General features: G+C 43.3%; 1 protein-coding gene across 1 annotated transcript in view; it reads right to left on the reverse strand.

Annotated features, from left to right (window-relative positions):
• The window catches only part of VEGFD (vascular endothelial growth factor D), a 32,737-nt gene that overhangs the window by 5,659 nt on the left and 4,153 nt on the right, over nt 1-22,925 (reverse strand). Inside the window, exons 2-4 of the mRNA XM_073327989.1 lie at nt 6,518-6,728; nt 2,742-2,932; nt 820-968 (exon numbers count right to left, since the gene is read on the reverse strand). Of these exons, the coding sequence (XP_073184090.1) occupies nt 820-968; nt 2,742-2,932; nt 6,518-6,728 (551 nt within the window). The remainder of the gene's footprint in view (nt 1-819; nt 969-2,741; nt 2,933-6,517; nt 6,729-22,925) is intronic.

The following is a 22,925-nucleotide window of genomic DNA, read 5'->3' on the forward strand; positions in this document are numbered from 1 at the left end:
GGCAACTTCCACCTTCTCTGTATGTAAATATATGGAACATATAGTAAGAAAATATATTTTCTTACTATATGTTCCATTCTATTCATCTGATGAAGTGAGCTGTAGCCCACGAAAGCTTATGCTCTAATAAATTGGTTAGTCTCTAAGGTGCCACAAGCACTCCTGTTCTTTTTGCGGATACAGACTAACACGGCTGCTACTCTGAAACCTGAAAAACACTAGTCAGTTAGTGTGCTCAAGACAAGTATTTACTGCCAGACCTGTCAACTGTATTATGTGAATTAATGGCAATAGCAGTGCTTAATTTATGCCAGGGCTTGCTAGGGCTGAGCCTCAGCACCTCTAGGTTTGGCAGTTCATAGCCCTGGCGCCTCTGGGCTTGCCATGTTATGAAAGTAAAAAAATTGCTTGAGCCCTGGCACCTCTTTCATTACAAATTAAGCATGGTGTCATATTACCCTAGATAGGAACACTGTGGCAGTCTGCACTGATGTCCCAATCCAATGATGCACAAGTTAGGAACGGGCCTAACTTTAAGGAGATGAGTAGGTACATTAACTGCGATGGGCTTACCCAAGTGCTTCTAGTTAGGTCATTGCTGAACTGTGGCCTCAATCTGGCTGCCAAATATGTGCAGACTAAACCTGTTTACAGCAGGCTTGGGTTTGGCTCTATAAGTTTGAAGAATACCCAGGATGTTTGAAAACTAGTGGGAAAGCAAAAGATGGGAAAAAGCCAGTAGTGAATGACTTAAAATAAAAGCGCTTCCTAGTTAATGCAGTACACTCTGTGTCTTTACACAATATTAGAGAGCCTTACCCATCCTCCTCTGGGTACTGGACAGATCTTCGTATGATGGCATACGGGTGATGCCGAGCAGTTGCTGAGCATCTACAGCGTGTGTGGTTGGCAATTTTGACTGGCACTGGCTCTGGTACACTTGTCAAAGGAACTGAAATCTCGAAGAGCTAGGAGGATGAAACATGCTGTTCAGTTTCTATTATTCAGCTATCATTATTCCTTAAAATCTTTTAAATGCCAGCTTCCTCCCCACTGCCATTCCCCCCCCCCCCCCCCCCCGCTCTCTCTTCTTCTGCTAGCCACCACAGGTCTTACCGAAGTTAACCAAAAGGGACAATTAAGCAATGCCCACTGAGCTAGGAACTGATCAGCTTAGTCCACCCAGGGCTAACAAAATAATATATTGTAAATATCGTTTGCTGAGCAATCAACAGTATGTTTTAGGAATAAAGCTGAAAAACATGTAGACGACTGGAACTTGTTGTTTCCACATACATTAGCAATGTAACCTCAATCACTTATATAGAGACTCATTTATCATCTCTGTCTCAACCTTCAGTGGATGTTTCGCCATGAAGCCTACAATTTTTCTGTAAAGAAATAAAGAGCTCAGGGAACAATTCTGTTCTCAGTAACACTGATGTAAGTCTGGAGTAACTTAATTGACTTTAGTAGAATGATTCTGGATTTATATGGTTGGATCTGGGAACAGAATGTACTCAAAAACTTTTGAAAATAGCTATTTTGAAGGAAGTTAAAAGAATGTTACACTCTGCAGAATTGAATAAACTTTAGTTTTTTAACAGACTTATGAACTACTGCTCCAAGCATAACTACATGAATAAATAAATGATTTCTAGCCTAACCCATACCTCTGAGTTAGTCAAACATCTGTGGTATACACACAACAGCTCATAAGAGTGCTCTCCTCCTGATGTGAAATGGAACTGATTAACAAACACCTACATAGAAGGTATTGGGCCTAATTCACCATTGCGTTACTCCAGTTTTATTCCAGCACAACTCCACTGAAATCAATGGAATTACACTGATACACAACTGGAATAACAGAGGTGGATCAAGACCACTGGTTTAGAATGCTTGTTCCAGGAATATTTTAACTCTCTCTCTAAACAATTGTCCATGAATTTTGTACCAGTGCAGAAACTTTTCATAAGTAGAATTTAATGTATCTCTATAAAGCATAAAAAGTTTTAACAACTGTAAATTACTAGTGCTGCCTGCAAAATTCAGGTTATTTGCTGCCTGTTGCTACTTAGCAGTATCTGCCTATTGATTTAAGCCTACATGTTCAAAAGCAATTTATGATTTTGGGCACTGAAAACCTAAGGCATTTGTATTGAGGGCACCTGATTTTCAAAGAGAAGCTGCACAACACTTGGAAAAAATCAAGTGTCTTTAAGGCATGTGAAGCAGGGCACCCAAACGATGAGACACCTAAAATCACTAGTCACTTTTCTTTTGTCACTGGTCACAATTTTCAAAATTTAGAACTTATCTCTGAGGCACTACACATCAGATTTCCTACAGAATCCATTAGGTCAGTGGTGCTGGGAGTCTCCATAAGCCACTAGCATCAGGCAATCCCAGGTCTCAATAACTATAGAATAAAGAAGAATTAAACTCGTTAATGCTACATGAGACCATAGTCCATTCACATGAACTTATTCTCCACTGCTGTGAACTGGGTTTTGTCATGTATACTTGTGTAAAGTGAGTATAAAATGGCACTAAATCATCATTCACCAGGCCTTATTCACTCTGTATCAATACAAATGTATTCTTATCATTATGACTGTAGAGAATAGCTGTATCCTCAGGTATCTCCATAACTGGTTTTCAGAGGCCCAGCATCCTCTTCCCTCACTTTGTTTCAGAGCCAGTGACAGGCAAGAAGAAAGACAAATGGTTTCAATTACCGTTTTTGAAACATAAGTTGTGCTTGTGTTCATACAGCCCAGGCTCTCCTCATTGCAGCAACCTCCACATCGGAACACATTCACACAGGGAGGCTTAAAGAACTTGTTGGTGGTTGTACCTAGCTCTTTGGCAACTTCCACGCAGGTCTCCCTTGGCACACACTGAGTTTTTTGCCATTCCTCATCTATGACTGCAGAAAGCACAATCATTATGAACAGTATTAAAAAATAATAACTGCATTCAGTTAAAAAGGCACAAGAAGCAGGTCTGGGGTGGAATCCAATGGCAAAACTCCCATTGACTTCAATAGGGACAGGATATCACCGATAAGCAAAGACATTAAAACATGACCAGTGTATTTGAGTGCCTCCATTTTTGGATACCCAGCTTGAGGCACTTCAGAGGAACCTGATTTTCAGAGGGAGGTGCTCAGCGCTTTCTTAAAATCGGGTCCCATCAAGATGTCTCAAATTGGACACCCAAAATCACCAGTCACTTTTAAACATCTTGGCCTAGGATCCATTTATTTGCCATTGTGCAATTAGGACTTTGGGGCATGGATTCTGATTTTCATTACAGCAGTGTAAACCTGGAGTAACTGCATTAGAGTCGATAGAGTTACTCCATTTGATACCAGTGTATCAAGATCAGAATCAGACTTTAGGCTTCCTGTTAAAGTAGAAAACAATGTGCTCTCCAAACTAATTTAATTGTGTGCACATAATCATTCAAGATGTCACTTGCATAACAGAAATACTCTTCAAGCACACATATTCTCCCACTATTAATCACTTTGAAAAACTGAGGTGTTGTAGGGAGACTAGGTCAGAGAAGTTGGTTTTACATTTTGTTCTGCACGCACTGAGGTTTGTGGTCATTCTCATCTCTTCCATGTGAGAGATGCATATTCATGGAGCTCAGGTAAGATGAAGAACAAAACCTTGAATTTGCCCTGGTAGTTCATGGGGAACCAGTAAAGAGAGACAAGCAATGGGGTGATGAGCATCTATGTCTTTGACCTAGTCTTCACACAATACCACCACATTAAAATAAAACATACACCATAGACAGAGATCAGTCCCTGATGACTGGGAGAGGAGAAGAGAAATATAAGTTTATGTGTATGATTTTAGTAGGTGCTCAGTCAGATTCTGTGGTGATTCAGGGCATATTAAAACATTAATAGAGTTGGCCTTGGAATAATTCTGCCTTAGAAGATGGGGAAGAAGACCTAATAGGATTTTTCTACCACAAATTTTAATTATTTGAATTTAAATTATTTTCTCACCTGGATCTGGTGGGGATATTTGGCAGCTCTGTATCTGGAGTTAGATTTTAAAAGGAAAAGAAAGCTAACAGTTCCTCCAGATGGCACAAGTAAAGGACATCTGTAGACTATTGATTCATCTGTTTATACTTGCTGCTCTTTGGAGAGGGCGAATGTTCTTCTAACCTTATTAGCTGAGCAGTTATGTTACTTTTAGGTGTTGATAAAAGTCTATTGCCATACACTGCACCAGTGCCACTTGCTGGGCTCATCTGTTGTGTCGTTGTGTGGACAAATGGAGGATTATCAGTTGTCTGCAGTCTTGCCGTTTCACTAAATGAGAAACCTAAAGGTTGATTTCAAGTTTTCTATTGAAAAACCTAGCAACTGGCACTGGACATTAGTTCAATACAATGACTGGACCATGACTGCTAATGCTTCTGTGCATAATTCTTAAAGGACATGGAATTTATCTATGCACCTTTAACTATCCCCTCCAGGCGTTCTCAGATCACGATGTACTAGGATTTTGTTGTCTTTAAAATAAATTCTGCGAGTGGTGGGAACACTTTTCTTAAGTAGGTCAGGGTGGTAAACACCAGGAAGGGAGAAGAGCTATTTAAGTTTAAGAAAAATGTTGGCACAAGAATAAATTTGGGTTGGAAATTAGAAGAAGGTATCTAGCCATCAGAGGAGAGAGGCTCTGGAATGGCTTTCCAATTGGAATTGTGGGGGCAACAAACAACGTAGTTAGTTTTAAGACAGGGCTTTACAAATCTGAATGGAATTGTGTGACGGGGTTGCCTTTGGTGGTGCACAACTGCTCTTGGTAGTCCTGGGGGGGTCCTCTGGTTTATGTCTTACGTTCCTTCAGCCAGTCACTTGCATCGGTCAGGAAATGATATTTTTTTGCTAATGTATTCTGCTTTTTTTGGTCTCCTTCCTCTGAAGCAACAGAGATTGCTACAGATGGAGATTGGACACAGGATAGGGTGGATTGGTGCTCAGAATTCTCTCTCTCTGGTGCTTGACTGATGAACCTTGCTCACATGCTCAGAGTTGGACTCACTGTCATACTCAGGGTCAGGAAGAAATTTTCCACCAGGTCAGACTGGCAGAGACCATGTGCGGGGGTGGGTGGGTTCACCGCCTTCTGCAGCATATGGTGTTGGTTGCTTGCTTGGCTCATGTAAGCTTATCTCACTAAATCAATTCCCTGCCATTGGAGAGGCCTCAGGTGCTGGTGCAATTTGGTCCCTCCTGTCCTTTGCCTGTGGCACACAATAGTTAAGTTGCTTGAGGGTTGTAGTACTTTGGTCTAATTCTAGTTGTTGGGTTTAGTGTGCGAGTGCTGGGTGGCAGTTGCTGGCCTGTGATATACAGAAGGTCAGACTGTTGGTAGCCCCTTCTGGCCTTAAATTCTGACTCTGACTCTAAATCCCATTCAATCATCTAAACGCTAATTTAGTGAGGGCATTTTGGTCTGTGTCTTTGTGCTCCAGCTCAGAGATGCAAATTATGGTTCAGCTAACACAGCCAAGTCTTAGTTTCTCTAAAATGAATAAGCAAAAGATGTGAAAGTGTCAGCAAAGATGTGAAAGAGGGACTGCAAATATCCTAGAAGTCATACGGGAATAGGATCACTGTTTTCTGGCTTCCACACAGGGAAGTGAATATTCTGGTTGTAGTCACATCATATCAAGTTCAGGACTGTACAATAAAAGGAACAGATCTTTTACACCTTGTTACGTCACAGCTTGTATAATAAGAGTCTGTCATATAATATCTATTCACTTCATCAAGGAACAATCACTGTCTCTTTGTTTGAGTTCAATGAACTTAGATTCAATCTTGATTCTCTCATTTGAAGGGAGTTGTATTTTAATTCATTCTAAGTGGGGATCTAGATTATGACTAACCTACATCTCATTCTGGTATTAAGTCTGTTTTTGTTTCAGCACCTACTTCCACTCTCCAGATAGATTTTCTCAGACTCTTAAAGAAGATCAAGGGAATACCTCCTTGCTAGGTAGCTCTCACCCATACATATTGGTGGCAACCTCTCTGCTGATGAGGTGTCTTATATCAGAACACAGCTCATAAAAGCAGGAATTCCAATGCTTTCTCTAAAGCTCATTTGTTTCTGCCTGCAGGCAAATTCCAGGACTTAGCATTTTGCTGTTGGCAGTCCCCCTCAGCCAGCCTTTCCAAGCCATTCCTGCATGTTTACTTCTCCTCTTGTTTTGTTGACTGGCAAATCCATATTTCATATATCTTTTCTTTGGCTTGTGTACAGAGAGCACTAAACCAGCTCTGACCATAAACCAGGGAGACGTATGCAGGCTGTCGCCTAACACGTTCCTTCATATGATATTGCTTTCCTTGTTCACCATTTCCCCTCTGAAGTTGATCTATTCTAAGAATGCCTGTTTATTTAACTCCTAGTCACAGATGTGCTCGGTGATCCTGAAGATGAAGTTGATGACTCATGAACAACCACACACTTACCTCTCAGTGTCTCAATGTCATAGAAAGCGGCAGCAAATCTGGTGGAGCGATGCGACGCAGATCGGGAATCTAAATTGGAGAGGCTTTTGAGCTTTAGCCTGCATTTCCACAGCTTCCAGTCCTCCGCGTGAGTGATTCGAAGCAGCTCTTCCAGACTGGCTGCGTTCCTTATCAGCTGTTCTGACCGTTCCAAAGCTGATAGAGATGCCCTCTACGACGAAAGAGGAACATCAGAAGGGCAGTGCACTTGCAATGTGTACGGAATGCAGCATATAAGAACAACACTTTCAAAAAACAGCATTTTCCTTACAGTGAGGCAGCTCCAGGAGACACTGCGCTTACCTGAGACACAAAGCCAGCTGGAGCTCCTGCTGGAATGATATAACTCTCTTCCACCCCAAAGGCAGAATTGTACCTATAGGGACCAATTCACCTTGTTGCCTGATGTCAGTATTAATAAAATACCCCCATTTGTGAGAAGGTGCCATGTTCCAGGACTCTATAGCAGAAAACCCCTGTATTTCTATGACTCAGTCCGCACGTAAAGAGTAGTGCCCTGTCTACAGAGTTATTTCTGCTGACTCAGCAGAACAGATGACTCCGAGTAGCTCTAACCAATGTGAAGGTAAAGGGTTCGCATATCTCCAAAGAACTGGGGAACCAGGTATAAGGCCATGGACAGGGAGGCTCAGCAGGAAGATATCCTAGGAACAAACCAAACTCAGGAGAAAACTTCGACTAAGGTTCATGGTTTGCTAAAGGCTAACCGCAGGAAGGGGGATGAGTTTTCGACATTAACCCAGGGTGTGCACAGTGCTGAGAGTCTGCCTGTTCACAACAGTCTTACCTGTTTTCCGGTATTAAGTATTGGCCAAATCCTGCAGACCTTACTCAAGCAAAACTATTGTAGTCACAGAGAGTATTGTTCACAAGTGAATTGACAGTGATGGTTTTAGCATGTTATTGTGGGCATTCCTTACTGGATGCATACAGTATTTCTCTGAGTGTGTGTGTGCGCATGTGTACTGTGCCGTGATGGGGCTCATGGTAATAATTTTTTGCCACATGATGAAGTGCTGCCCTCCCGGGGATCTTATTTTATCAATTCTTATAAGCAAAACTTCAATTCTTATAAGTAAAAGAACATTAAGGAAACCCCCAATATATGAAATTGGTGATTGAGCAGGTAATAGTCCAAGATCTATATCAGTACTAAGACAGTACTCCATATACAGTCGGGGGACACCATGCTGTGTGAGGAGCAGTCTTCTGGACAAGATGTAAAACCAACAGACTGACTACATATGCTGTTAATTATCAAAACATCCGTGGCATTTTTTTTTAACTTTATTTTCAAGAGTACAGATGTTAGCTCGGATGTTCTGGCCAACTTTGTTTTAGGTACTTTCCACCTACCTAAAATTCCCTGCTTAGTTCACTTGAAATAAGTTATTCACTGCTATCCTAAGCCTATATGTAGCGTTACTCTGTACTCTGGCCAGTGGTCATGTTTCATCTTACAGGCTGCTATGTTTCACTGGTGAGTAAAGTGATTTCTGATGTTGTTTACATTTAATGAAGCCTGAAAAGTGCTTTTTAACCCTTCTGGAAATCTAGCCCCAAAGTGTTATATAAATGTGAATCATTACTACAAATACTGAACTGCAATGCCATCCTAGTTCTGCTGATCTAGGAAAGCTGAAAGAAAAGCTGACAAAATAATTTGTAATAAATAATTCATTCTAAGAATTTTGCCTATTTTTTCCATTTGTAAATTGTCTACTTGATCCCACAGACGCTAAGAGTGTAGGACAAATAATAAAGCAGTTAATGAATAAGTAGCTCAAATGCAGTAGAACTGAATAGAATGGTAAACACCCTCAAACACTAGCATGATGTCCTTTATTATTGCAATAAGTCATTCCAGCCCAACCAACAGTGTCTGGGACTTTTAAACCAGATTTAAAATAAAGGGAACTTGTAAAATGAGACTATGATATTATTCAAATTCATGAAGGCCAGTGGTTTGAGGAGGAATTTTTTGTTTGTTCTTTGGGGGGAGGGGGGCGTTAAAGAGTTTACTAAGGGATTTCCTAAAAATCAGGCAAAAAAGTCTGACAACACTAAGACCAAAGAACACAATAAAAAGAAAAGCATGAACACATCTGCATGATCACTGTGAATCTATGGCCTTGTCTACGCTAGAAAACCATACCATTTTGATTATACCTGTATAACTCTCTTCACTGTTCCAAGTCCCTCAGTGTTAAAGTGCAGCTGAGCCAGCTGTGTACCTGTACATGGAATAGTTCCAGGTCTTTTCATATATTAGATTCTTTTTGGGGTGGGAAAGATTTTATAGCCATTTTCTTCTCCCCAGTAATCCCCATCCCAATCTATGGTGCCCTGAAGCACTTTACTGCTAAGGCAACAGCTGCTGAGATAAACCATTGCTCCCTTAAGAGCACTGCTCCTAGCATCTCGTATTCCATAACCATTTCCACTTCACTTACTGACAGAGATTGCCCGTTATCCTCAAAGGCCCCACCATATGCACAATTGTCCTTCCAGTTGAAGGGTCTCCCTCCAGACTAGGGCCTTGATTCTGCAAAGCACTTAAGCATGTGCATGTCTTTCAGCACATACTTAAGTCTATCCCTATTCAGAAAAGCACTTAAGCACGTGTTTAGCTTTAAGGAAGTAAAGGACATGTTTTGACTTCACTTGGACCGCTCACACCTTAAGCTAGTACTTAAGTACTTTGCCAGATCACTTTGCCGGATCACAGACAGAGTGCTTGGGACCTTGAAGGCCGTCATCCCTCAAACCATAGATCGAACTAGCCTTCTTAAGGCTGTCACAAGAAGGGATAAGGCTGTGTAGCATTGAGAGGAAGACTGACTTCAGGTAATGTTTAACTAGCCATTTCACAGTCCTAACAAATATTCAGCAGCCTAGATTCTTTGGAGGTTGGGGAGGTTTTCTGAGTTGGGTCTCCCACTCTGAGTCAAGTGGAACAAGAGCCAGAAAAGTTCAGTTCAGAGAGCATAATATGGAAATCTTAGTTCTATTGGCAGGGATATTGTAATAGACTGTGTTTCTCCTATTTCCAGACAGGTCACATCGTATATACATGGTTATTCATAATTTAAGAGCATTCAAAAATAAAAACTTTTTAAAAGCGTGTGAAAATGCAGCAAACCTGTTAATTATCCATAGCGCTGTGAACTCTGAGACAGAAGGGATTCTACAGAATTATGCACTTTCTTGTGTCAGAGAAGCAATGAATATTGTTTGATACCAAAGTCATCCAAGAACATACACGTCTCAAAGAAATTGTTCTAAAAATGACCCCGTACAGTGAAAACATTAAAACTAATACTTTCAAATAATATTATACATGAAGCACCATATGGTTGCCTGGTGCTGTAAAACATGCAGAAGAGGACTGATCCTGCCGGCTTATTGCTACAAATCTACAGCAGACAACACATATTACACACACACAGAGGCTGGAAGGCCTTATCTTAAAACAGTTCAGCTGTTCTGGTTTTAAACATGACACATCATGGAAAGGCTCCCCAGAAGGTGGGTGCTTTAGCATTTCCCAAGTCCACCTCCTGCTTACTGTTCAAATGTCTTTTCCTCCCTCCACCACAGCCTCCCTTTGGGGACAAAGGTTTAAAGTTGATTGAAACAGAAAGGCAGTGCTCATCACACAGCCCAGGAGGAGGGGAAGTGGTTTGAGGAGTGCTGCTTATCAAGGGCCGGATCTTGAACCATTAAAGTCAATGGGAGCTTTGCCATTGACTTCAGTGAGCATAGGATCAAGTCCCAAAAGCACGGGAAAGGAGGGGAGCTCCCCTCTGCTTTGGCAGATGACTGGAGCTGCATTTTCTCAGATATCTCTGACTTCAAGCAATGTGCAGAGGGCACCTTCCACTCACCTCTCACTGCCCTGATCCCATTCCTTCTGCACTCTTTGCACATTCCAGACATGGCTTCTTCCGCTGGTCCATACCCCAGTCTATTCCAGATACCCCATCTCTACCTTCTTTCACTTCAATTTGCTCTGTAACCACCTCCTGCCTGCCCCCTCCATCACATACTGCTCTGATCCTCACTGTGCTTTCTAGTTTGGTGTCAGTCACTCCTTCTACCAAGGCTCTACCTTTGGAAATAAGTCTGGTGCGGGTCTGATCAGACTTACCTGTAGTCAGGTAGTTCAGTCTCAGGTGGGTTGGTCAGGCTGGAGGATTTTGGTGCTGAGGGATCTCTTCTCACTGTCTTCCCCTTTTCTTAAGCTCAGTCCAGGAGGATGTGGAAATATCTGTCATTTCCACTGTTATTATTTGCATTGTGATAGTACCTAGCCATGGACTGGAATCCCATTATGCTACGCACTGTACATACAGCTAATGAAACAACTATCCATGCCTCAAAAACCTTACCCTCTACAATGATTTGGGAGAGTCATGAGAAACTAGTCATGATAGACTCATACGCATGACCCCAAAGTGAACAAAATCATGTTTCAAGCTATTTCATGGTGAATCTGACAAGTTTTACAACGTTCAAATACCAAAAAGCACACACGACAAATGACAAAACACAAATGCTATGGCCTGCAGTAAGAGGTTCTGCAGAAAGACACCAAAAACAAATATCAAACCAAAGTCTTATGTTTACATGACTGATCCCAGGCTCTTTGGTTTCCCACCATTTTCAATATTATTTTTAAACTGTAAGAACAGATTCCATACCAGAAGGTAATAATCATATTTGTACTTGCATCAAGTTGTATGTTTTTCCATAACACTGAACTCTCAGATTTTCCAAAGCTATCCTTCAACAATAAGAGGAAAATCTGTTTTCCTGCACTGGGCTAAGAACAATCTCACAGACATCAAGAAAAAATTCATCAGGTCAACTTTGGGATGTTTAGATACTTATAACTTTTGTATTTCCAGAAGAAGCCATAAAGGGCTAACACCTATTGTGACAAAGTTCCTCCTCTGCTTTGGTGGGTCCTGTGCTTTTTGGTGGATTTGCTCATCTCAGAGGTTCACGGCAGCCCTCAGTTTGGCCGCTTGTGCTAGAGGCTAAAACCTGCCATTCACTCAGCTAACCTCAGCACTCGCCAGCATGGGGGAAATGGAGAACAATCTCTGCAGTCTCTGTTGTCCCACCTAGTGGGTCGGGGACAGGCCAGATCCCTTTCCAAATTAGACCTTCCCTTCTGGTGTTGCTCACAGACCAGGTCAACTCCTCCTGTGTCCAATCAGGAGTTGGTGGGGGGGAACCCAGGTCCGCCCTCTACACTGGGTTCCAGCCCAGAGCCCTGTGGATAGCAGCTGTCTACATCTCCTGTATCAGATGCATGACAGCTATAGCTACAACTCCCTGGGATACTTCCCGATGGCCTCCCCCCAGCACCTTCTTTATCCTCACCACAGGATCTTCCTCCTGAAGCCTGATCACGCTTGTACTCCTCAGTCCTCCAGCAGCCCGCCTTCTCACTCCCTGCTCCTGGCATGCCCCCCTACTAACTGATGGGAGGTCCTTTTTAAACTAGGTGTCCTGATTAGTCTGCTTGCCATAATTGATTCTAGTATGTTCTTAATTGGCTCCAGGTGTCTTAATTAGCTTGCCTGTCTTAATTGGTTCAGCAGGTTCCTGATTGCTCTAGTGCAGCCCCTGCTCTGGTCACTCAGGGAACAGAAAACTATTCATCCAGTGGCCAGTATATTTGCTTCTACCAGACTCCTGTACCCCACTGGTCTGGGTCTGCCACACTATCTTCTCTCTAATAATTTGAGACGAGTCCAGAACCCTAAAACCCCCTAAAATAGGTAGCACTGGAATGGAAAAGAAGATGGTGTGAGCAAAAGCCTTGCCAACTTGACCTGCAAAGACAAGGCCAGGCCCTCAGTGGGTATGAATTAGGCATAGCTCCACTGAATTCAATAAAGTGCTGATAAACATCAGATGAGGATCTGGCACACAGAACATCTATAAAGTGCAAACTCAGCCCTGTCCTGAGATTGGGCTTTACTGACAAAAACGATCCACATTCAGACGACATAAATATCAGTAACACCTTCTCCCTAGGCTCATCTGCTCCTAGGTTTCCTTCCCAAGGATTGCTCAGCCCATACCCTACATCTGAACTCTCTGTAGTGCCATTTGCACCAGTAAGTCAGCAGAACCCATCTAACACTTTCCCAGCAGGATCAACATCTGCTAACAGGGGTGCTTAAGACTAATAAACTGCTGGGCTGTTACAAATGGACTTTGCACTTTTAATTTGTTTGGAGTTTGGACCACTCAGCATCTCATGCAGGAATTTGGCACAAATGGGAAAAGATGAGTGCAAAGTAATAAAAAAAGAAAGACATACTCAGGTCTTAAATTCATGTGAGGAACTGGAAAAGAAACAAGCGTATCTGCAAATCAAAAGCCACTGTCTTCAAGGACTGCAACAATCAACTCTTCACTTAAGGAAATGTACCTATTGTGAAGCCTATCCAGTGCAGAATGAGAGACAGAAAGCTGGACTGAAAAACAGGGTTGCATTTTGATTAATTTGACCATGGCCCCACTTGTACCTTTCACTCTATATTCAAACACATTTAAACCCAAGAAAATCTTATTTAACTGATAAAATCATCTCCCCAAAGTCCTACCCACACCACCTTCACACCTAAGCAAACGTTCCAGTGCTTTCCTGAATCAGGACATGGATGCTTGTGGAATTCCACTTATGGAATTACTTGGGTATTACTTGTGTAATGGGAAACCGTGGGTAATAGCAAATTCCTCCCATTCTACCCCATCACCAGCTAATGTAATGCCACCACAAAGACCCATATATTATGTGGAGGCTCCTCTGTTTCGCCATCCACTCTTGGGTTTAAGCAGTGGTGGCAGGCTTGTGTGGGCTCTGCAGCGGCATGAACACCACTTAAGGAATTTCAATATCGTCATAATTATTATTATTATTACCATACAGCCTAGGAGCTCTAGTCATGGATCAGGACCCCATTGTGCTAGGTGCTGTACAAACACAGAACAAGACAGTCTCTGTCCCAAAGAGATTACAATCTAAGTTAAAGACAAGAGACAATGGATAGATACAGATAGGCAGCTGGGGAAGTACAAGGAAACGAAACAATATTGGTCAGCACGAGAGGCAGTAGTCTGGGAAACCAGCAGCTGAATTGTCCTGTTTTTGTAGACTTATAGTGCAACAGTGACTTTCACTTTTGCTGTGCTCTATACTAAAATTATGAGAGAAAACCTTGAGCATCTTGAAAACATTCAGACTTGCAAGAGTAAATCAAAGACTTATTAACAACCAGCTGCGATATCCTATAAAATCCTGTATCAAGAGTCCAGCTTTACCATATGGCTGACAAACTAGTATCTGGCTTGCAGTAATTATGACATCACCAGCAATGGCATGTCATTTCTGAGTAGCATTATGGAAATTCTCTATTTCTCAACATTCCAACAATATTTCTGAATCTATATCAGCTATGAAATCATGACACATGAATTCCCATCTGTAACACTATCCACTGTGAAGTACTTGCCTATAAGTATTATTATAAATGTTATAAATTAACAAAAGTACTTGATGTGCACACTACACATTATAATCATTAGCTGCAGTAATGTGCACATCAAGCACTTTGCTAATTACCAACGTGATCCTAAACGAGCAATTTGGCTTCCTAGTAATAGAGTTCCAATTTTAACATTGCTGTCTTGTATGAAATGGGCTGATCCTGAAGTTGATGGCCTCTTGCTTTGTTATAGGAAGCCTGGCTTCATACTTATACAGTAAAGTTGCATTACCTCATTCTAGCTTTAAATGGTCATTATTTGGCTGTTCAATACCAGATCTCTGGATGTGCAACTTCATGCCATGATGGATTAAAATGAACACTCGTTTAATGGTTTCCCACTGTGGCACATGTGCTCCTACCCAAAATCAGGAGAGAGACACACACAGCTCATGAGTAGAGGCGAACCACGGCCAACTTGAATTTAACAATTCAGGACTACCTCCAGAACCTTCCAAAGACACATCTGAAATCTTGCAAGGTTTTTGGGAATTGGGCTAAAGCTCTTAAAGCATCCTCATTCCATTCTGAGGCACACTGGAAAGAGTTCTGGGATAATGTTAATGTCCCAAATAAACATCTGATTGCCAACCCCACTAAAGAACTCCCAGGCTTCAACCTATCATGGAAACAATGGTCCGCATTGAACCATTTCAGAACTTTGCACAGCAGATGCTGTCATCTCTTACAGCTCTGCAAGATGAGAGACAATGCACAATATGACAGTGCACACCAGTCGCAAACTATGGACCACATTGTAAATCAGTGCCCACTTTAATCATTTGCCCGTAGCATGCCAGACTTATGCCAAACCACTTCTGAAGCTACTCACTGGCTCACTAATCTGGATTTAAGTTATTTGAACATTGCTACTCACCTCTCTTGCCACAGGCTAGGAAATTTGCCTCTAACACTTGAGAAAAAAGTGTAAGCTATCCCACTGTATCATTCAGAACATGTAATTTGTTGTCATTTTTAGAGCAGGGCCCATACAGTGATGCGCCTCTTGTTGACAGAGCCAGTTTTGGGTCCCTGTAAAGGAAAATTTTATCTTTACTTCTTTAAAAGTCAGTCTTCAGCTCTTTGCATTGCAAAGGTAACCTTGAAAACGTAAACGTGCTGTGCACAAGTGGAGTGCTTGGGTTGACAAGAATATGCAGCTGGACTCAATTTCTGCAGCAGGAAGTTGGAAAAGACTTAAAGATTCCCCCTCCCACCCCCCTCTGTACACACTGGTTATGTAAAACGTGTCAGTTGTGCTTGGGGTATATCCCAAACTCTCCAGCGTGGTCCTCTGCATAGTGATGTGATAATCATGGACAGACAGCAGCAATTGTTTCACAACACGCTCCAAAATGCTAAGGTTGTTAAAGTATTCAGCCCGCTCTGAATATGCTCTTTACCAGCGTGACCTCTTGCATCCCCCCACTGTAGCTATAGGTCCACACGGGCAATGCACTGTGTACTCCCTGCAGCTCCAAGCCAGTCAGGCAGGAGGAGGGGGAGTCTGTAGCGGGTGGATTTCTGGGAGTAAAAAATATGTAACATTAATCAGGTTTTGTCTGGAGTTTGTATGAGGGAGGATGGGATTGATGGATTTGTGTTAGGGGGAGTATTCTACCCAGGGAATGTCACATATGTCACTGACAGAGGGGGAACATTTCAGGGAGTCCCTCGTTAAAATCTTGGCAGCACATTCTTGGACCAATACCTAAAACTTCAGAGACAGGGAAACATGCTTATCATGTTCCAACTGTGCGATCCCATGCATGAGGGAAAGTTCCTTCCTATCTCCCATATTCTAGTAACTCACTCCATGAAGTAGGAGGTTTAATCTTCTGCTTCTTAATCTTCGCATTCATAGCTACAAAATGGTCATAAAATGGCTACTGGCTTAGCTGAATGTGTTGTGTTTTCACAGCACAACTGTATTAGTTACACTGTGATTTCAAGAAAGCAGCTGTTCTATATTTTGATTGATTTGGTCCACTGGAATTGCATCCTTTGTAAAGCTACAGCAAATGCAGATTGGACTTCTAGCACTTTAACAGCATGCTTATGCTATCAAAGCCCTCAGAGACTTATGCAAAGTAACGTGCTTTGGTTCCTATCTCTGGGTTTCAGTCTGGGCCTTTGAATTGGATGAACTGAAAAACTCAAAGGAAGCAAAAAAAAAAACCCTGCAGATTTTCACCAGATTTTAAAGTAAAGCCATAAATAAACTCGGGTTAATTCAATTTTTTGTCTCACTTGCTGCAGTTAAGTGCTGCTAATATTTTATCAAAAGGAGTCTCACAAATATATCCCCCCCACACCCCATTAGCCAGTAGTAGCTTTTGTAGTAGAAGGTGGGGAGGTGGGTGTATGCTTGCAGAAAGGAGTCGGCCAAGAGAACACAAACCACATGCCATTCTGGAGGCTAATCACAGAGACAGCAGTCCCACAGTTAAATATGAAATTAACAAGAATGGGCCCGGTGCAGCACTGTCCCTATACTCTAGCTAGACTGGTGCAAACGAGCCATAGGACAGCCTCAATCTCTCCCCTAGGAAGGTCCACCGCCATGGGGAGTTTCTTGATCACCACCACCACAGCCCTGGCTGCAGGGACCTTTCCAAGGCAGAGGTAGCATGTGGCAGGCATGGATCTGTGCTCCAGCAATTCTTCGCCCTTTTAGGGGCCCTCAGGACGGCTCCAGGGGCTGTATCTGAATAGGGAAGATGCCAACTGCATTCCATCCATCATTGGCTGGTGGCTGATTGGGGCCCATGTTTTCATCTCAATTATTATTGTTTTTAACATGTGTGTGCTGCCCACTGCCCCCTCCTCTAAGTGTTCGGTCCAGATCCTTATGGGGCTAAGGAGCTGCACAGGCAGAAGGAGAGCTGGGGAGGCTGCCGCCGCCACCAGACCACTTCCTACTTATATTGGGGGAGGGACTGGAGGGAGACTCCTAAAGCTCCTGGATGAGAAACCACTGAGTGGGTAAGGAGCTGACAAGCTCAGTGAGAAGGAGAAGATGGGGGAGGAGAAGCAAGAAGGGCAGCTACAGGGAGGCAGGGAGAGGAAAGAAGCAGGGCTGGAGGTGGTGGGGACCTGCCCCGTCTCAGCCCACTTGCCCACAATAGTTGAGGTGGTGGATTCCATACCCCTTTCTCACGCACACGCATGCTTCCCCATGCAAAATCCAATAGCTTGGGATGTGAAGGGGCATCAGTGAATTCCATCATAAACACACTGGGATTGTCTAAATCAGTCAGTACGAGTTAAATGGTACCATCTGCTTTGTAGCTCTTTGGAGATTCTTTGGACCATCGTTTGTATAAATACCATATTCAACCATACTTTTTGTATAAATACCATATTCAACCATACAACAAATTGACATTAGTAGGCTTGGAACAGTACAGAATTCCACTCCAGACACTAATTAGTAATATTTGCATCATAGTGAATGTTAGGAGCTAGTTTAATATTGTGACAGGACACACATGTCAAGAAATGTTCTATTACACTGGGATATGAATGTTTCCAGGGAGTTGCCATGTCAGTTTGGTAACTGTCCATTATTTGCAAGGCCTCAGGGTTTGGACAATGATGCTGGACTGTTCCAGAGATGGAGAAGTGAACTAGAGATTCTGAATATGCAATATGCATTACAAATATTCTTTTAATGCCGTGGAACTTTCTGTTGTTTTGCAGTTTTGTCAGTATCTGGCTCTGACCTGCGTTGCTTTAATAAATGACTTAGGTCTGTGACTAGCCAATCAAAAAAGCAGGATTTCTAAATGTCACTGTATAATGCCGAGCGACTGCCATCACTGACTGAACTTATGTTACCTCGCCCATATGCATATAATTTCCTGGAACTGTAATTTTTCTTAAGTAATATTTCCCTAGCCGTTCAGTCAAGTATCCAAAGGAAAAAGCTTCTGAATCACGTTCCTAATTCAAATGAAAGAACAATTGTGTGCATCATTCTCCACTGGCAGCACTACAAAGAGTACACCAACAGGATACAAACTTCTTGCGCTTGAACAGGAGCCAAACCTAACTCCTAAGTTCCATGTAAACAGCACCATTGCAGTCAGTGGTGCTGCAGACGTGTCATCAGGCACAGCAGGAAACTTGCTGTGTTTCAAACCCACAGCTAGAAAAGTGCCTATGGCTGAAATACAGCCACCTGCAAAACAAGCCCTGGAATCATCCCTTTCCAAACCTCACTGTGATGCCCATTCAGTCTTGCAAAATAGCATCCATTCCATAGCACGCCACCAGCTGTCTACCTGCTGCAGTTCTGTCTAGATCCCAAGGACCCTAGATGGCGTTGTATCACCAGCTGAGGAGACAGAAGTCATACACTAGACGACTTTGCACAGTCATCAGGAAAGTCCAAGTTTTGCCTGGCCCCTTACATGGGTGCACAGTGTTGGGTCGAGAGGAATGTCGCAAGGACCTTTCTCCTTCTGCCCTGTCACTGCACAGTCTGTGCTAGAGCTCGGCAAAACTGCAAACCTTGCACTCAGGAGCGTGCATAGTACCCCTAAGGGGATGGGGAGGAGACAGGGAAGATCCATAGTAGCCCCAAAGGGACAGGCACAGTGCAAGGGGAGTAAGGGTGTAGTACCACATGTGTGGGGCTGTCCCTAGGCGGGTGCATGGCCCAGGACAAATCAGCCTTCCTGCTAGTCTCCTCGCCGTCCACCTGGTGCACCTGGCCGCCGCTCGCCTCCTAACCCCCCCCGCCCACAGCCCACCTGCCACTCGCTTCCTCACCTGCCTGCCCACAGTTCACCTCCCCGCTAGTCTCCTCACTGTCTGGCCAGCGCACCCACCCCACCCGCCGCTCTCCTCCTCACCATCCGCCCGCCTGTCTCCTCACCGCCCTCCCACCTGCCGCTCACCTCCCCGTTCGCCTCCTCACCCTGCTCACCCACCCGCCTCACCTCCCTGCCCGCCTCCTCACCTGAATATCGGGACAAATGGCATTCTGACCATACATTGGTCGGGACGTTGGACAAAGGGCTAAATATCAGGACAGTCCCGATTTTATCGAAGAGTGGGGCCCCCCCAAAGTGCCCCAATTTGCCCTACCCAAGGGACAGCTCTGCGTGTGTGCTTTCATTGTGTGCCAGCAAGCTCTGAGAGGAATCCTGCCTCCTTGGAGCAGAATGCCTGCGACTGCTCACCTCGGGCAGTTGAGCACCCCTCCACTCCCTACTATGGTTGTGTCTTCAGGACAGGAGTTAGCCCTAACGGACTGAAAATGACATTTATTTTAAAGCCCCTTTTGATATAGCAGTGGCCGGCTTTTATAAGTGCGCTCACTCACTTGCCATATCAAAAGGCTTTAAAATAAACAGTCCCCAGTGGCTTCACTATAACACCACAACTGCTATGCGAGGTTTTTTATGATAATGATTTTTAAAAAGCCTTCAACAAAACCAAATCCAGATTTAAACCAGTGCATAAGAATACGCTGCTTCAAATGGATGGCGAATGGTCAATACTGTGCATGTAAACATGAGTAAACACTACTCAGGCCTCATCCACACTGGGGATTGCAGCAAGCCACTGGAGTACCTGCACGAGTACAAAACCGCTACTGAGACAGGCAAATCTGCTACAAGCAGGGTGACCAGACAGCAAGTGTGAAAAATTGGGACAGGTGGTATGGGGTAATAGGAGCCTATATAAAAAAGGACCCCAAAATCAGGACTGTCCCTATAAAATCGGGACACCTGATCACCCTAGCTACAAGCCCCAATTTGCACCAGAGTAGCTTACCCCATTTTTCAAGCAGGCTATCCTTGTTTCTGCTTTGTCTGTCTACACTAGGAGTTTGCACCAGTGCAACACTGATGACTGGTTGCTGGTGGTACAGCTGAAGCAAATCTCTGATGTAGATAAGGCATGAGTAAGGGATGCAGAGGAAGATCATCAATAAGTAAATGTTTGCTCTGTCCAAGTTACTTGCTTATTTTTATTTCACTGTGATCACCAACCAACAGAATGGTGACCCCCATGATTGTCTGAAGATGTCTTCCAATCCCCATCTATCATAGCCTCTCCCCACCAGTTTTATAGCCTCCCAGTTGTGGGCCAAGATTGATGTCCATGTTTAATTAGCTGCTGTCTTTATTTCAAAGAGCTGATTGATTGAAAGCATCTGCTAGCTTGTGTTTGATTACCCTCAACAGTTCATCATATTAAGAGAGGTCTGCTGAATCTCCAGATATTACATTTCCTACTGAGACTGTGCAGTCAGGAGGATTTTTCCTGCTGTTTCTCATGAACAAGCGTTGTGCTAGCTAAGGTCACAGCGTTATTAGTTTCCTTTCCAAACTGATAAGAAAAGAGTCAAGGACTGATGCAGTGTGGGATGGCAATAAAACAGAATTCTGCTTTAATCTTCCTGTGTTACTTTTAAAGTTGATGAGAGAGAGAAGCCAGGAACAAACTGGCTTTCTCCATGACTTACTGGAGGGAAATCATACTCTCCAGGGAAAGCATAGGAACATTTTGCGGATTTTTTAAGATATTGCTTATAGTGACTGTCAACTTCAGTCACCGTGAATCAACATCAGCAAAGGTACAGCAAAAGCGAGAAATAGCGTTAAAAGCCACTGTTTCCTACTGGTAGTTTCAAATAGTTTGCTAACTGCTATAGAAAGTGAGGTGTAAGGAACACTGAAGAGATGTCTAGTTAAAAGTGGGGAATGTTTTCCAGCAGCCTTGAAACTCCCTTTCTATTGGTCATTGTGTGCTTGGCTCTGCTGCCAGGTGTTGTAGCCTCCACAAGGAAAGAGCCAGATGTGATAGGAAATTCACAGACTCATCTTTTTATGAAAGGTGGGCAAAATCTACTGCAGAACACAGCCACTGATCAAAGCTGGCACTTGAGAGGGAGCTAGGATGCTGTGTTTTAGATTTGCAAAATCTCCTCAATTGGATTTTGGTTTTTCAGGGTGTTGCAGCCTACAAGCTCATCTTTAACCACGTCAGCCTCAGAATTTAATGTCACGCACTTACTCCACCGCTTCCAATTTCCTAACCTCAACAGCAGGGTTACAGATGGCACTGCACTGATGCGCAGTTTTTGTGTGAAAGACAGTGCCAGTGTGGTCATTAAGGGACAGAGTGTGACTGGCTTTTGGAAAGGAAAAGTAGAATCTCTCTCCTCCTTGGGCACCCTACATGAAGACATTTACATTCACACTCCCTGTGATCACACAGGCATAAGGCATGCTCTCGCTATGTGCCCCTGGGGATGAAGATCATATTGAAGGCAGACCCGTGCCTCCTTTCTCCACATTGTGCAGCAGAGCAAGCTGGGTGGACTGGTGAGGGCCATGCCGCAGAAATGGATATACCAGTTCTGCTCTGGAGGCTGTTTCTACATCTGGTGAGCCTCCTGTGGGAATCACAGTCTGATGGGCCTCCAGAAGATTGTTGGACTGCAAACAGCCTCTACAGGTTTAACTGTATGAGTGTGGGGTGCCTAGAAAAGTGGTTTTAACTGTGTGTGGGTCCATGAGCAATTGGAGAAGGTACAGTGGTTTTCATGGGGCTGGGGAATATCTAGAATCCCTTACCTTGCAGTTAAGCCAAGCAGAGGAGTTCCAGTACAATGGTCTTCCTCAGGTCTGTAAGTCCAGGGCTCCTCTCTAATAACTACAGGAGGTTTGCCAGAGGTAGCAGACTTCAGCAGCAGAGGTGGGCTGTGAATCTGACAATTTAGGCTTCATCTCTCCCTTTCAAAGAGGGGTTAGCAGATGGTGAAAAGGGGGCAGGGAAAGTTGAAGCACAAGTTTGTTAGAGATGAGGAACTTGCATCTCCATTACAAAGACAGCTGTAGTGTTGGAAACATAAGTAGCTGACGGATTGGAGCAGTTCCATTGGCTTTTCTTGGTGGAGATCAGTTGGGTTACAACGAATATAATAATAGTTCTTTTTAAAGTTCTGGAAAAAGTGGCCTCTGCCTCTGATACTTAAAAATAGAGAATTTCTGGGGGAGAGAGACAGGAAAAGATGGTTGGGGTTGTTTAGCCAGCAGATTCCTAAAAATAAGAGACTGTCAGGATAGTCAACTAGGGAATATTTGTTAATGTTTCCTCTGCAAAAATTAATAACTAATTTCAAAAAAGTGACATGGAAAATGCAATTGTTGTCTGAACGGCCAGTGTGCCAAATTTTGCAGCCTAATCCAATTGTTAAAGTGTGAAATAAAAGGATTTCCAATTTTGTGCCAATCTCAACATGACCTCCACTGTAGAGTCACTATTGATGCCTGCCATTATTTTAGATGGGGCTGGCAGCATTACCTATTATGAAAGATGCCCCACACTTCCCATTAGAAGACCCTGTTTTCAGTTGCTCATAACTTTACCAAACTTTAACTGTTCAGGATGAACTTTATCCTGGCAAATGTCTGCCTCTGGCTGAATTTTGTTTTTGGAAGGTTTCAGCCAAAATGCATCAGCCATTTCCATGAATGAGTTTACAGAAAAATACATCATTTAGCTCATGTTAAAAAACAGGTGACCTTTAATTTAGAAGCTCCTCTTCCCCCTCATGCTGTGGAGCAGTTACTTGAAGGTTGATAAGCAGGTGGCCTTTGTGTCAGGAATGTGCCTTTTCCCATTCTCATGAGAATCCACCCAAATTATCAGGCTTTGAAAAAGCACAGCTCTCACACGTTCTGTAGAGATGATTTATAGTTTAGCACCTGAAATCTCTAAAGGTTCCATCTGCACTGAGCATGCTCCAGCCCAGGCTG

This window comes from Lepidochelys kempii, chromosome 1 (genome assembly GCF_965140265.1).
Source record: "Lepidochelys kempii isolate rLepKem1 chromosome 1, rLepKem1.hap2, whole genome shotgun sequence".
NCBI lineage: Eukaryota > Metazoa > Chordata > Testudines > Cheloniidae > Lepidochelys > Lepidochelys kempii.